Source organism: Bufo gargarizans, chromosome 1 (genome assembly GCF_014858855.1).
Source record: "Bufo gargarizans isolate SCDJY-AF-19 chromosome 1, ASM1485885v1, whole genome shotgun sequence".
NCBI classification, from domain to species: domain Eukaryota; kingdom Metazoa; phylum Chordata; class Amphibia; order Anura; family Bufonidae; genus Bufo; species Bufo gargarizans.
The window spans coordinates 454,408,762-454,421,752 of record NC_058080.1 but is presented as its reverse complement, the minus strand read 5'-3'; the positions used below and the strand labels follow the sequence as shown (position 1 = coordinate 454,421,752).

At 38.2% G+C, this 12,991-nt stretch overlaps 1 protein-coding gene across 1 annotated transcript; it reads left to right on the top strand.

The window, feature by feature from the left end:
• Positions 1–909: 909 nt before the first annotated feature.
• DMRT3 (doublesex and mab-3 related transcription factor 3) lies at positions 910–9,338 on the top strand. Its single transcript, XM_044287173.1, has 2 exons — positions 910–1,294; positions 8,386–9,338. Exons 1-2 carry the CDS (start codon positions 910–912, stop codon positions 9,336–9,338), a joined length of 1,338 nt encoding a protein of 445 aa, XP_044143108.1.
• Positions 9,339–12,991: the final 3,653 nt, after the last annotated feature.

Here is a 12,991-nt window from a genome sequence, read left to right as displayed (position 1 = left end):
ATGAGAGGGACCAGGGCGGATTGGCCATAGAATTTACAGAGAAATTTCCTGGTGGGCTGATGCCCAAGCCTCTCTCTCTGCAGCAGGCTGGGTACATAATAAGCTATCAGTGGCCACTAGGTTCCCAATCTGCCCCTGGACAGGGATCGAGGACTGCTGTGACAGCTCAGCTCTGAAGAGTATGTGTAAGGACTGCTGTGACAGCTCAGTTCTGAAGACTATGTGTGTTCAGCTACATGTCTTTACCATGTGTGGTGCAATACAATGTTGTGAGGGGTCAGTCATGTTGGAAATGAGCTGGAGGCTGGCAGTTGCCCTATTTTCCCTTTAAGAGTGGTGTTCTCCTTCAAAGATTTAACTGTTACCCTTACAAATGGTCTATAACTCCTAACCATTACTGGTTGTCTAGTAAATGCATGTGTAATGTAAGCCAGTGGAAGACAGAAGGCAGTTACTGTAGGTGGCAAACAGTCTCCTTCCCAGCCCTCAGGTGTAACACTTGTGATGAAGGAAAGAATGGAGGGATGATGGGGTGACTGGAGAATGGGTGACAGGCTGTGATGAGGTTCTCTATGCTCTGGAGGAGGCTACAGAGGCGGAGACATGCTAAGAGGAGGGGAAGAATGCCACCTTACTCCCCCCATCTGGTGCACTATTCACACACAGCATGGAGAGTGAAGGGCTGCTATCCTAATAAGCCAAAGTTACAGCACCAGGACCTGGAGCTAAGGAGCTGACTGTCCACACACACAGCCTAGGATGTAGGACTAGCCCAGGACATAGGAGATTATACAGCGTGGTCCAGTCTGCAGCATCACTCCACATCTCAGCAGGGCATCCTCTATGAGGACAGGACTTCTTCTGCTTCTGTAGACACAAGAGTCCCAGCACGGTGTCATCGGCAGGACCATGAATGGTTACGGCTCTCCCTACCTGTACATGGGGGGTCCTGTGTCACAGCCCCGAGCCCCTCTACAGAGAACCCCAAAGTGCGCCCGTTGCAGAAACCACGGGGTCCTCTCCTGGCTCAAGGGCCACAAGCGCTATTGCCGCTTCAAGGATTGCACTTGTGAGAAGTGCATCCTGATCATTGAGAGGCAGCGGGTGATGGCGGCACAGGTGGCCCTCAGGAGACAGCAGGCCAACGAGAGCCTGGAAAGCCTCATCCCAGACACTCTCAGACCTATGCCAGGCCTGCCAGCCGACACTAGTCAACCAGCGTCCAGGCCTGGAGAGATGACCATCAGGTGGACGCAGGAGCCCTCCTCTACCATGCAGCTGCCAGGAAAGACAGGTGGGTACGGCTAGGGACATTTGTCTTCAGGTTCTCTCTAGCGGCACAGACTAGGGGGGCACAAAGAAGGCTAAAAATAATATCAATGGTACTAAACTACTGAGAGTGATGAAGAATAACCACACTACTACTAATAATGAGCCAAGTAATAGTACAAGGATGGTAATAATACTGACAGTGATGATAACCACACTGCTACTAATAAACCACAGGATAGTGATAGTAATAATGCTACTGATAGTGATTACCACACCACTAATAATAAACTAAATAATAGTAACAGGATGGTAATAATAGTATTGATAGTGATGATAACCACACTACTAATAATAAACTAAATAATAGTAACAGTATGGTAATAATACTACTGAAGGTTATAACCACACTACTAATAATAAACTAAATAATAGTAACAGGATGGTAATAATAGTATTGATAGTGATGAAAACCACACACTACTAATAAACCAAATAATAGTAACAGTATGATAATAATACTACTGATAGTGATAACCACACTACTACTAATAAACTAAACAATAGTAACAGGATGGTAATAATAGTATTGATAGTGATGATAACCACACTACTAATAATAAACTAAATAATAGTAACAGGATGGTAATAATAGTATTAATAGTGATAACCACACTACTAATAATAAACCAAATAATAGTAACAGTATGGTAATAATGCTATTGATAGTGATAACCACACTACTAATAATAAACCAAATAATAGTAACAGGATGGTAATAATACTACTGATAGTGATAACCACACTACTAATAAACCAAATAATAGCAACTTGATGGTAATAATACTACTGCTACTGATAGTGATAACCACACTGCTAATAATTAGCCAAATGATAATACCAGAATGGTACTAATAATACTACTGATAGTGATGAATAACCACAACTAATAATAAACCAAATAATAATAAGAACAAGATAGTAATGATAATAATAATACTGACAGTGATGATAACCACACTACTTCTAATAAACCAAATAATAAGAACAGGATGGTGATAGTAATAAATAATTTTACTGACAGTGATGATTCACACTACTTGTAATAAACCAAATAATAAGAACAACAGGCTGGTAATAATAGTACTACTACTGACAGCGATGAATAACCACACTACTAATAATAAATCAAATACTAGTAGCAGGATGGTAATAATAATAGTACTGATAGTGATGACGAATAACCACACTGCTAATAATAAATGAAATAATAATAACAGGAAGGTAATAATAATATTACTGATAGTGATAATGAATAACCACACTACTAATAATAAATCAAATACTAGTAGCAGGATGGTAATAATAATAGTACTCATAGTGATGATGAATAACCACACTACTAATAATAAACCAAATAATAGTAAGAGGAGGGTAATGATATTACTACTGATACTGTTGATAACCACACCACTAATAATACATTGAATCATAGTAATAACAGGATGGTAATAACTAATACTACTTACTACTACTACTACTAGTGATAACCACACTACAAATAATACATGAAATAATAATGACAGGATGGTAGTAGTAATAATACTACTGACAGTGATGATAACCACACTACTAATAAGAAACCAAATAACAATAACAGGCTGATAATACTACTACTGATAGCCAGTGCCACACTGCTACTTATAAATGTAATCATAACGGGATGGTAATAATAATACCGCTGAGTGATGATGATGACCATCTCATATCTCTCTGTCCATCAGGTATCTATCTATCTTCTATCTGGTATCGATCTATATATCTGGTAAACTAGTACCCATAGTAAATTGAGTACTGTGCAGTATAACATATACTCTATCACACTACCTGACCGGGTATTAGTCTTTCCTGGACTGTTTGCCAGCGTCCCTTCTGATGAATACGATTCTTCTCATAGATGGCTGGTAATAGAAATCATTACAAGCAGTGGTTATGCCGGGGATAGCTGTCACTTCCTGGGCACATGCTTGGCAGCTGCCTGTCACGCTGCCCAGTACCCTGTATAGATGTGCACACATTGGAGGCGGTTTATCACATTCTGATTTATTGAAAGTCCCCGGGCCACTTTTCAGCTGATGAAGGAGACAAGTAGTGAAGTGTGGAAAATTACTCAAGAAGGAAATCAAGTGTAGCCTCAACTTGTGCCAAAACATGTCACCGGGGGTGGGGGGGATCAAGTTACAGGAGAACTCCCAGCATCCTCCCCATGGAAGAGAATGGAGGCACGGATACGTGCAGACAGGAGGGCTATGGAAAGACACAGTGACAGGTAGATAACTGCTAGACACCATCACAGGAAAGGTGCCCAACATGGCCAGACCTAACTAAAGGCATGTTCTACAAAGTAGGAAGAGAATTTTATTCTATTCCAATATACATCTAAAATATATATTTATTCTTTCTTTCTTTCTTTCTTTCTTCTATTTAGTCCAACATATATGTACAGTATACTTTAATTCTTCTATTTCCTATCTATCTATCTATCTATTTTATATCTATGTATATATCTAATATTTATTTATCTATCTATCTAATATCGGGTAATCTATTTTATCTTGCCTTCTATATGTATAATATTAGAATGTATATCTATAGAAGAAGAAATAAAGTACAGACCTCTACCTGGCTAATGTGTCAGGTATCTGGCACACCTCTCCACATGTGGGGATGACGCTGCTCTACATGTAGGCAGTATTCGCTTGTTGTATCCACAATGTCCCCTGTAGGAATATATATATATATATATATATAATGTGATGATGTTTCCTCTTACCCTCTTAATGCAGCCCTAATGACACGTTTACCTCATCCTCACTGCATCCACCTCCATGTACCTGTCATCTCAATACATCATAATATTTCATGCCACATCAAAAAACATACCAGATACAGAGGGACAAGTATATATATATATACACACACTCTATCTAATTATCTATCTAAATCAAATACAAAACTCCACTCACTCCCCAAAAAGTAAATTAGTGTTCTTTAATCACCAAAAAGCGACGTTTCAGTCCTCTTACTATCTATTTATCTAATATCTATTTATCTATCTCATATCTATCTATCTATCTAATATCTATCTAATATCTATCTATTTATCTATCTATTATCTATCTCATATCTATTATCTACCTATCTAATATCTGTATATCTAATATCTATCTATCTAGTATCTATCTACTATCTATCTATCTATCTATCTATCTCATATATATTATCTACCTATCTAATATCTATCTATTATCTATCTATCTAATATCTATTATCTATCTCATATCTATCTATCTATCTATCTAATATCTATCTATCTAATATCTATCTATTTATCTATCTATTATCTATCTCATATCTATTATCTACCTATCTAATATCTGTATATCTAATATCTATCTATCTAGTATCTATCTACTATCTATCTATCTATCTATCTATCTATCTCATATCTATCTATCTCATATATATTATCTACCTATCTAATATCTATCTAATATCTATCTATCTATCTAATATCTACCTATCTAATATCTATCTATCTAATATCTATATATTATCTATCTATCTCATATATATTATCTACCTATCTAATATCTACCTATCTAATATCTATCTATCTAATATCTATATATTATCTATCTATCTCATATATATTATCTACCTATCTAATATCTATCTAATATCTATCTATCTATCTAATATCTACCTATCTAATATCTATCTATCTAATATCTATATATTATCTATCTATCTCATATATATTATCTACCTATCTAATATCTACCTATCTAATATCTATCTATCTAATATCTATATATTATCTATCTATCTCATATATATTATCTACCTATCTAATATCTATCTATCTCATACTTATCAGCTATCTATCTATTTATCTCTCTCTCCTATCTATCTATCTATCTATCTATCTATCTATCTATCTATCTATATTACTTGTTCAATGACGTGTACACAGAATTGGGTTGTCCTGTAATGAATTGATAGCAGAGACATTACTAGCTCGGTTAACGTACTGAAAACATGCCTATAAAGCTCTGGGGCAATGTGGCCGGTCCAGACCCCTCCGCCTCCAGGCCATACACCACAATGCGCCCGTACAGTGGTATACCCGAGCCTCCCACCAGCCGCCGGCCACACGGTTCATGGCTAGGGGCAATGTGAACTTTTGTCTCTCTAGGAGTTTATAAATAAAGTTAGTGGAACGGGGCACTGAGGTCCTCACAGGGTGAAATATAGGTTGTGTGGGAGCCTGCGTTACCACAGAGCTTATACAAACTGCATCAATAAACTTTATTTATAAAAAAACACCTTTACTGTCAAGATCAGGGCATTTGCTTATATTTCTTTTCCATTTTAAACTAGAGGAAAAATCAGAGTAATAGCTGCACTGTTATTTGTACTTTCACTTCCAGTAAATATAAATATGTTAAGGTTGTTTTTATGGATTGCGTATAAAATAACATAGATTCTATGGAGACAAAAACTGTAATGTATTTCCTGAGTACAAATAAAATAGACTTAACCTTATTAATCATATAAATTATTTCTTAATGTTTAGAAAGTGAAAGTCATCTAATTTCTGTCAGTGGATTACTAGAAGCAAGAGATAAATTCATTGATAAAGTACTGGTTCAAAAGAAGCCAATATTGGATTATGCTATATAATATTAACCTATAGCGTGTGATATATATATATATATATATATATATATATATATACATCATCCGTATATACATATACAGTCTATTGAGTCAGACACAACTGGTGACCTTTTGGTGCACTTTGTGGTAGGGGTCCAACCTACATTACATAGTGGAATGCAGTTGAGAGACTAGCATGCAGCACATTTCTATCCCCTCCATCTATAGAATTAACTGTCATACAACCTGCATTGCCTGCTAAATCTGAATCCTGTGAAAAGGAAACATCCAGTATTACAAGTGTTGCCGGATGCCAGAGATTAACCCATAAAAAAAGATGGGATATGTTCTGGCATCAGATTCTCTCCAGCGTTCCTGTACCATGGGGCATACAATACGTGCCAACCAAACTTACGTTTTACTATTTGGGCTGAAAAAAAAAGATTCAGGTGAATTATGGGTAACTTTTTAAGCAGTTTTATTGAGATAGTTAATAAAGAGACCAAGAATCAAAAGATAGAAATACAAAAATCCACCCAGTTTCCCATCATGATATACAGATATTACTGCACTACCATTACAGTCTTATAATTAAAGTCTTATAATTAACTTCACGGAAAGGAGGATCAGCTACTTCTATTAATCACCAACCTGATATATAATCAGCCACTGAGCCAATACCAATTTACCCTTAAAAAATCTTTATTGAATATACAACATAAAACATTATTATGACCAAGTAACCCCAATAGATACGGAGATGAAATGCCAACAAGCCGCCCTAGAATCACAAGCCGCCCTATTGACATAAATACATGACAAGGAAATAACCAGTATACAGGTGAAACTTTAAAATTTTTAATATCGTGCAAAAGTCCATTTATTTCAGTAATGCAAATTAAAAGGAATTGCATTAATGCAGCTTAAAATTAGAATTTTGTGAAAATGTCCAATATTCTAGGCTCAAAGTGTCACACTCTAGTCAGCTAATTAATCCATACCCCCTAAGCAAAGGGTACCTCAAAATTGTGACTTTGGGGTTTCATAAACTGTAAGCCATAATCATCCAAATTATACCAAATAACGGCCTGAAATGTCTCGACTCTGTCTCATATGTTAGTTTCACCTTTTTTTACTGAAATAAATAAACTTTTCACGATATTCTAATTTTTCGAGTTTCACCTGTAGCTACTAATGGCACTGTAACCTAGAAAGTACTTCACAACATAACACATGCTGAAGCCTGCATAACCGTGACCAGGAATGACTACTCATATATCAATGCTAAAGCCTACTCCAGAATAAGAATCAATGAAACAAGCAATACGAAAAGAATGCCATACCAGGATATAGCGGCGTATGTGGTCTAACCCACATACGCCGCTTTTTGAGTATTGCTTGTTTCATTGATTCTTATTCTGGAGTAGGATTTAGCATTGATATATGAGTAGTCATTCCTGGTCACGGTTATGCAGGCTTCAGCATGTGTTATGTTGTGAAGTACTATCTAAGTTACAGTGCCATTAGTAGCTATACGGGTTATGTCAATAGGGCGATTTGTCATCCTACCCCGTGTTGGCATTTCATCTCCGTATCTATTGGGGTTACTTGGTCATAATAATTTTTTATATGGTATATTCAATAAAGATTTTTTTAAGGGTAAATTGGTATTGGCTCAGTTGCTGATTATATATCAGGTTGGATATACAGGTGAAACTTGAAAAATTTGAATATCGTGCAAAAGTCCATTTATTTCAGTAATGCTAATTAAAAGAAATTGCCTTAATGCAGCTTAAAATTAGAATTTTGTGAAAAGGTTCAATATTCTATCTCATATGTTAGTTTCACCTTTTAAGTTGCATTACTGAAATAAATGAACTTTGCACGATATTCTAATGTATCGAGTTTCGCCTGTATTAGTGCAGTAATGATGGTGCTCTAAGTGATTGGTGTCATGGTAATATTGTGACTGCTTAGTTTCCGCCTTGTTTAGAACAAATAACCTGTCTGAGCTGTCAATACTTAGAAGGACCAATGGTGCAAGACACCGATAGATAAGACTTCGGTTTTGAATAGCATACTTGTTCACGTATTTGCACTTTTTTGTGAAAGGATTGGTTCACAAGCTTCTTGGCCTGTTTCGATTCAGTACTAATAATATAGTACTATAGTATAGTATAATAATATTATTATAGTACTATAATATAGTACTAGGAATAGTAACAACTCTGACCAAATGTTGGTGTTCCTCTTCTACTGATCTCTTTGAACAGTGTAGGACAGCTTGTTTAACTAATAACAATGAAAATAGACCGGAAAGCACACGTGTAATATGTGCATGTATATGAGCATCTGTTTCATTAATAATTTCTGTTTTGTTCCCTGATTTTTCAGATCTATCAGAGGAGAGATTAGGCGACAGCAGTGGAACAGAGAATGGCGAAAGCTACAGTGACAAAGACACAGATCAAAGATCTCCCCCTGATGTGAAGCCTTGCTGTACCCCGGAAAGTCCTGAAGTGGTGTCGGTGGATGAGTCAGGGTATCCAGCTCAAAAGAGTAGCAGTAGTGCTGAAAGTACATCAGATAGCCCCAAGTACCAGGCAGAACACAGTCATCTTATTATAGAGGGTTCTTCGGGCACAGTGACTTTGCCATTTAGCTTGAAGTCCAACAGGCCTCCTCTTGAAGTCCTTAAGAAGATATTTCCAAGCCAGAAGCCTACTGTGTTAGAACTTATTTTGAAGGGATGTGGTGGTGACCTTGTTGGGGCAGTAGAAGTCCTTCTATCAAGCAGATCTTCCGTGACTGGAGAGAGAACTGCAACTGACCCAGATGGCATTATGTTACCTACTAATGGTCACCTTTTTGAGCATACTCTTGGCTCATATCCATTGTCCTCCTCCAAATGGTCAGTGGGATCAGCCTTCAGAGTACCAGATACCCTGCGCTTCTCAGCAGATTCTAACAATGTGGTTCCCAATCCACTAGCGGTGCCCTTGCAGCACCCCTTCCCACAACCACCCAGGTATCCATTACTATTGAGGAACACTTTAGCAAGGAACCAGTCTAGCCCCTTTCTGCCTAATGATGTGACCCTTTGGAACACAATGACATTGCAACAACAATACCAACTCAGATCTCAGTATGTCAGCCCTTTTTCTGGAAATGCCTCTAGTGTCTTCAGGAGCTCACCTGTCCTTCCCCCTAGAGCCCCTGAAGACCCCAGAATCCCAGGCTCTGAGGACAGCTGTTCGATTGTAGTAAAACAGCCCATTTACACAGAGGAGGACTATGAGGAAAGATCAGATTCAGCGGACTCTAGAATACTCAACAGTTCTTCCTAACAGACATTTGTACACAGATCGGAATCTGTCTGTGAAAGAGACATATTTTATTTAATAGTCTGAGATTCATTGCACTTATGGAAGCAATAAATAGTGTATACTTGTTATTTTATTTCCACCATGGGACTGTGTAAATAATACTTGGCTAGACCACCAGCCAATATTTGGGATTACTGCTATGAGACTGAAGCCCTATCCATTGCATTGTATGACTTTCTAAGGGGTCAATTAAATATAGCTGAATTTCCGCAGATGCGTCATACACTGTCGTCTCCAAGTATTGATGATCTCTAATAAATATAAAGTCAAAGAGACAGAAATGAAATATATGAATTATGCAGATGTCCACGAACATATGTGATGATAATATAATATTACAAACAATCTGTGAATTGCATGAAATGTATTGTTAAATGAGCCCAGGACTAAACAGTGTCAGGTTAATGTAGCATGCTAAGGACTCTAGATGAAATAAAAATGATGATGAGCATGTCATTTATACTTGTACTTTGGCAAATGAAATTAGCGCTCACCTATGAACAAGCCATCTGCATGCTGGGAGGCTCAATCACTCAACAAGTATATTCAGGGAACAGGGTGGGTGTGCTGATAATGTATTCCAGCTTTCTTTTCCTTTTCTTTCAATAAAGTTAATAGTGAAATACAATGGTGGTCCCAAAACACATCCAAATATATGAATTTATTTTTCAGAAGACGCAATTTAGAAGAATAGGCCTTCAATGTCATAGTATTTCACAGTTACAATCTTTACGGAACCTCACATACGTCTGGCTATTCTTCTTGTTTTCCCTATGTTGTGGTTCAGAAAATGCAGAAGGAAACTGAAGCTAGAACTGATCCCATAGTTTTCTAGGGGATTGATCATTTTCATCAGATGTGATGTTAAATAGTGGCGGACAAAAAAAATGTTGCATGCTATGTTTTTCTCTCTGACGCTATCAGCCAATATACGCTGAAACTGTGCAATAAGTGCATATACACATATATCAGTTGTGTCCGGCTCTGCAAAAAGAAAAAAAAAAAACTGTCTGAACACAAAGGATGTATAGCCAGCCATAGCGGGTGAGTAATCTGACCCATCTGTATACCGAAATGTCTCCTTTGTGAAATTTGTATAAATAGCCATTATACTTTGGCACTGTCTGCTAATGTCCCTGCTGATCTAATGTTGTAGGAGACGTACTTCTGAAATCTCTATTGTTATACCTCTGCAGATATGTCACAATTTCATTTTTTTTAAGGATACTTCAATATTGTTTATTACAAGATATTTGGAAGGGCTCTGGTCTGTGACAACATTGCACAGGATCCCAAAAGTTCAAGGGGGTAGGACACAACATGCAAGTTTGGGCCTACAGGGGTATTTCTATCTTATATTGTAATGTGAAATCACTAAGATACCCCCTAACAGTTTGGTTGGTGTGGATTGGACCACTGGGACCCCCACTGATCATGAGAAAGATCAAGGGTGAACTGTAGCACAGTCCTATTCAAGGTTACAGGACAATATTGTAGCTCCCTGAACAGGAGGGGCCTAGATCAGTGCTATTAAAGGGAACACTTATCAGATAACAGGGTATATGCACAGGGTTTGCCTTCAGGAAACAACCCCTTTATAATGTATTCTTACATGAAACTTGAGAAAACAGCTTGAAGGTATACTTACAACAGAGGCATGAGGCTGTGGTGGGGTGCAATTTAGGGGGCCCAGCATTGAAATGCTACTTTGCTTGTGACATTGTCATACAAGATCCCTGAAGATGTCGCTATGTTGAAATCACTGCTGGATGCAGCATTATATACAGTTGCAAGAAAAAGTATGTGAACCCTTTGGAATGATATGGATTTCTGCACAAATTGGTCATAAAAATCAGGTCACAACAATAGACAATCACAGTCTGCTTAAACTAATAACACACAAAGAATTAAATGTTACCATGTTTTTATTGAACACACCATGTAAACATTCACAGTGCAGGGGAAAAAAGTATGTGAACCCTTTGACTTAATAACTGGTTGAACCTCATTTGGCAGCAATAACTTCAACCAAACGTTTCCTGTAGTTGCAGATCAGACGTGCACGGTCAGGAGAATTTCTTGACCATTCCTCTTTACAGAACTGTTTTAGTTCAGCAATATTCTTGGGATGTCTGGTGTGAATCACTTTCTTGAGGTCATGCCACAGCATCTCAATCGGGTTGAGTTCATGACTCTGACAAGGCCACTCCAGGAGGCGTATTTTATTCTGTTTAAGCCATTCTCCTGTTGATTTACTTTTATGCTTTGGGTCGTTGTCCTGTTGCAACACCCATCTTCTGTTGAGCTTCAGCTGGTGGACAGATGGCCTTAAGTTCTCCTGCAAAATGTCTTGATAAACTTGAGAAATCATTTTTCCTTCGATGATAGCAATCCGTCCAGGCCCTGACGCAGGAAGCAACCCCAAACCATGATGCCCCCACCACCATACTTCACAGTTGGGATGAGGTTTTGATGTTGGTGTGCTGTGCCTCTTTTTCTCCACACATAGTGTTGTGTGTTTCTTCCAAACAACTCAACTTTGGTTTCATCTGTCCATAGAATATTTTGCCAGTACTGCTGTGGAACATCCAGGTGCTCTTGTGCAAACTGTAAGGGTGAGTTCACACGGGCGTGTCCGGATAAGGTCCAGATGCGTTGCGCTAAACCCGCGCAAGTAGGTACCCAATTGCAGTCAGTTTTCACTGCGATTGCGTTCCATTGTTCAGTTTTTATCGCGTGGGTGCAATGCGTTTTGCACGCACGTGATAAAAAACTGACTGTGGTACCCAGACCCGAACTTCTTCACAGAAGTTCAGGTTTGGGTTCAGTGTTGTGTAGATGTTATTATTTTCCCTTATAAGATGGTTATAAGGGAAAATAATAGCATTCTTTAATACAGAATGCTTAGTAGGTGGTCAATTGAGGGTTAAAAAATAAAAAATAATTAACTCACCTTCTCCTCTTGATCGCTTAGCTGCTGGTCTCTTCTTACTTCTTTAATCATGAGCTGCCGTTAAAAAGAACCTGTGGTGACGTCAGATCACATGGTCCAATCACATGATCCATCACCGTTATTTTCCATTATCACCATGTTATAAGGGAAAATAATACAGTGAATAGACTATCACCTAGCAACCATGCGTGAAAATCGCACCGCATCCGCACTTGCGATTTTCACTCAGCCCTATTCACTTCTATGGGGCCGGAGTTGCGTGATAAACGCACAATATAGAGCATGCTGCAATTTTCACACAACGCATAAGTGATGCGTCAAAATCACAGCTCATGTGCACAGCCCCATAGAAATGAATGGGTCTAGATTCAGTGCGGGTGCAATGCGTTCACCTCCCGCATTGCACCCGCGTGGAAATCTCACCCATGTGAACTCAGCCTAAACGTGCAGCAATGTTTTTTTTGGACAGCAGTGGTTTCCTCTGTGGTATCCGCCCATGAAATCCATTCTTGTTTAGTGTTTTACGTATTGTAGATTCGCTAACAGGGATGTTAGCATATGCCAGAGACTTTTGTAAGTCTTTAGCTGACACTCTGGGATTCTTCTTCACCTCTTTGAGCAGTCTGCGCTGTGTTATTACAGTCATCTTTACAGGACGGCG

Coding starts and splice junctions, on each gene's coding strand:
- DMRT3 (XM_044287173.1), top strand. CDS start 910: ATGAATGGTTACGGCTCTCCCTACCTGTACATGGGGGGTCCTGTGTCA. Junction 1,295..8,385: donor GCAGCTGCCAGGAAAGACAG/GTGGGTACGGCT, acceptor CTGATTTTTCAG/ATCTATCAGAGGAGAGATTA.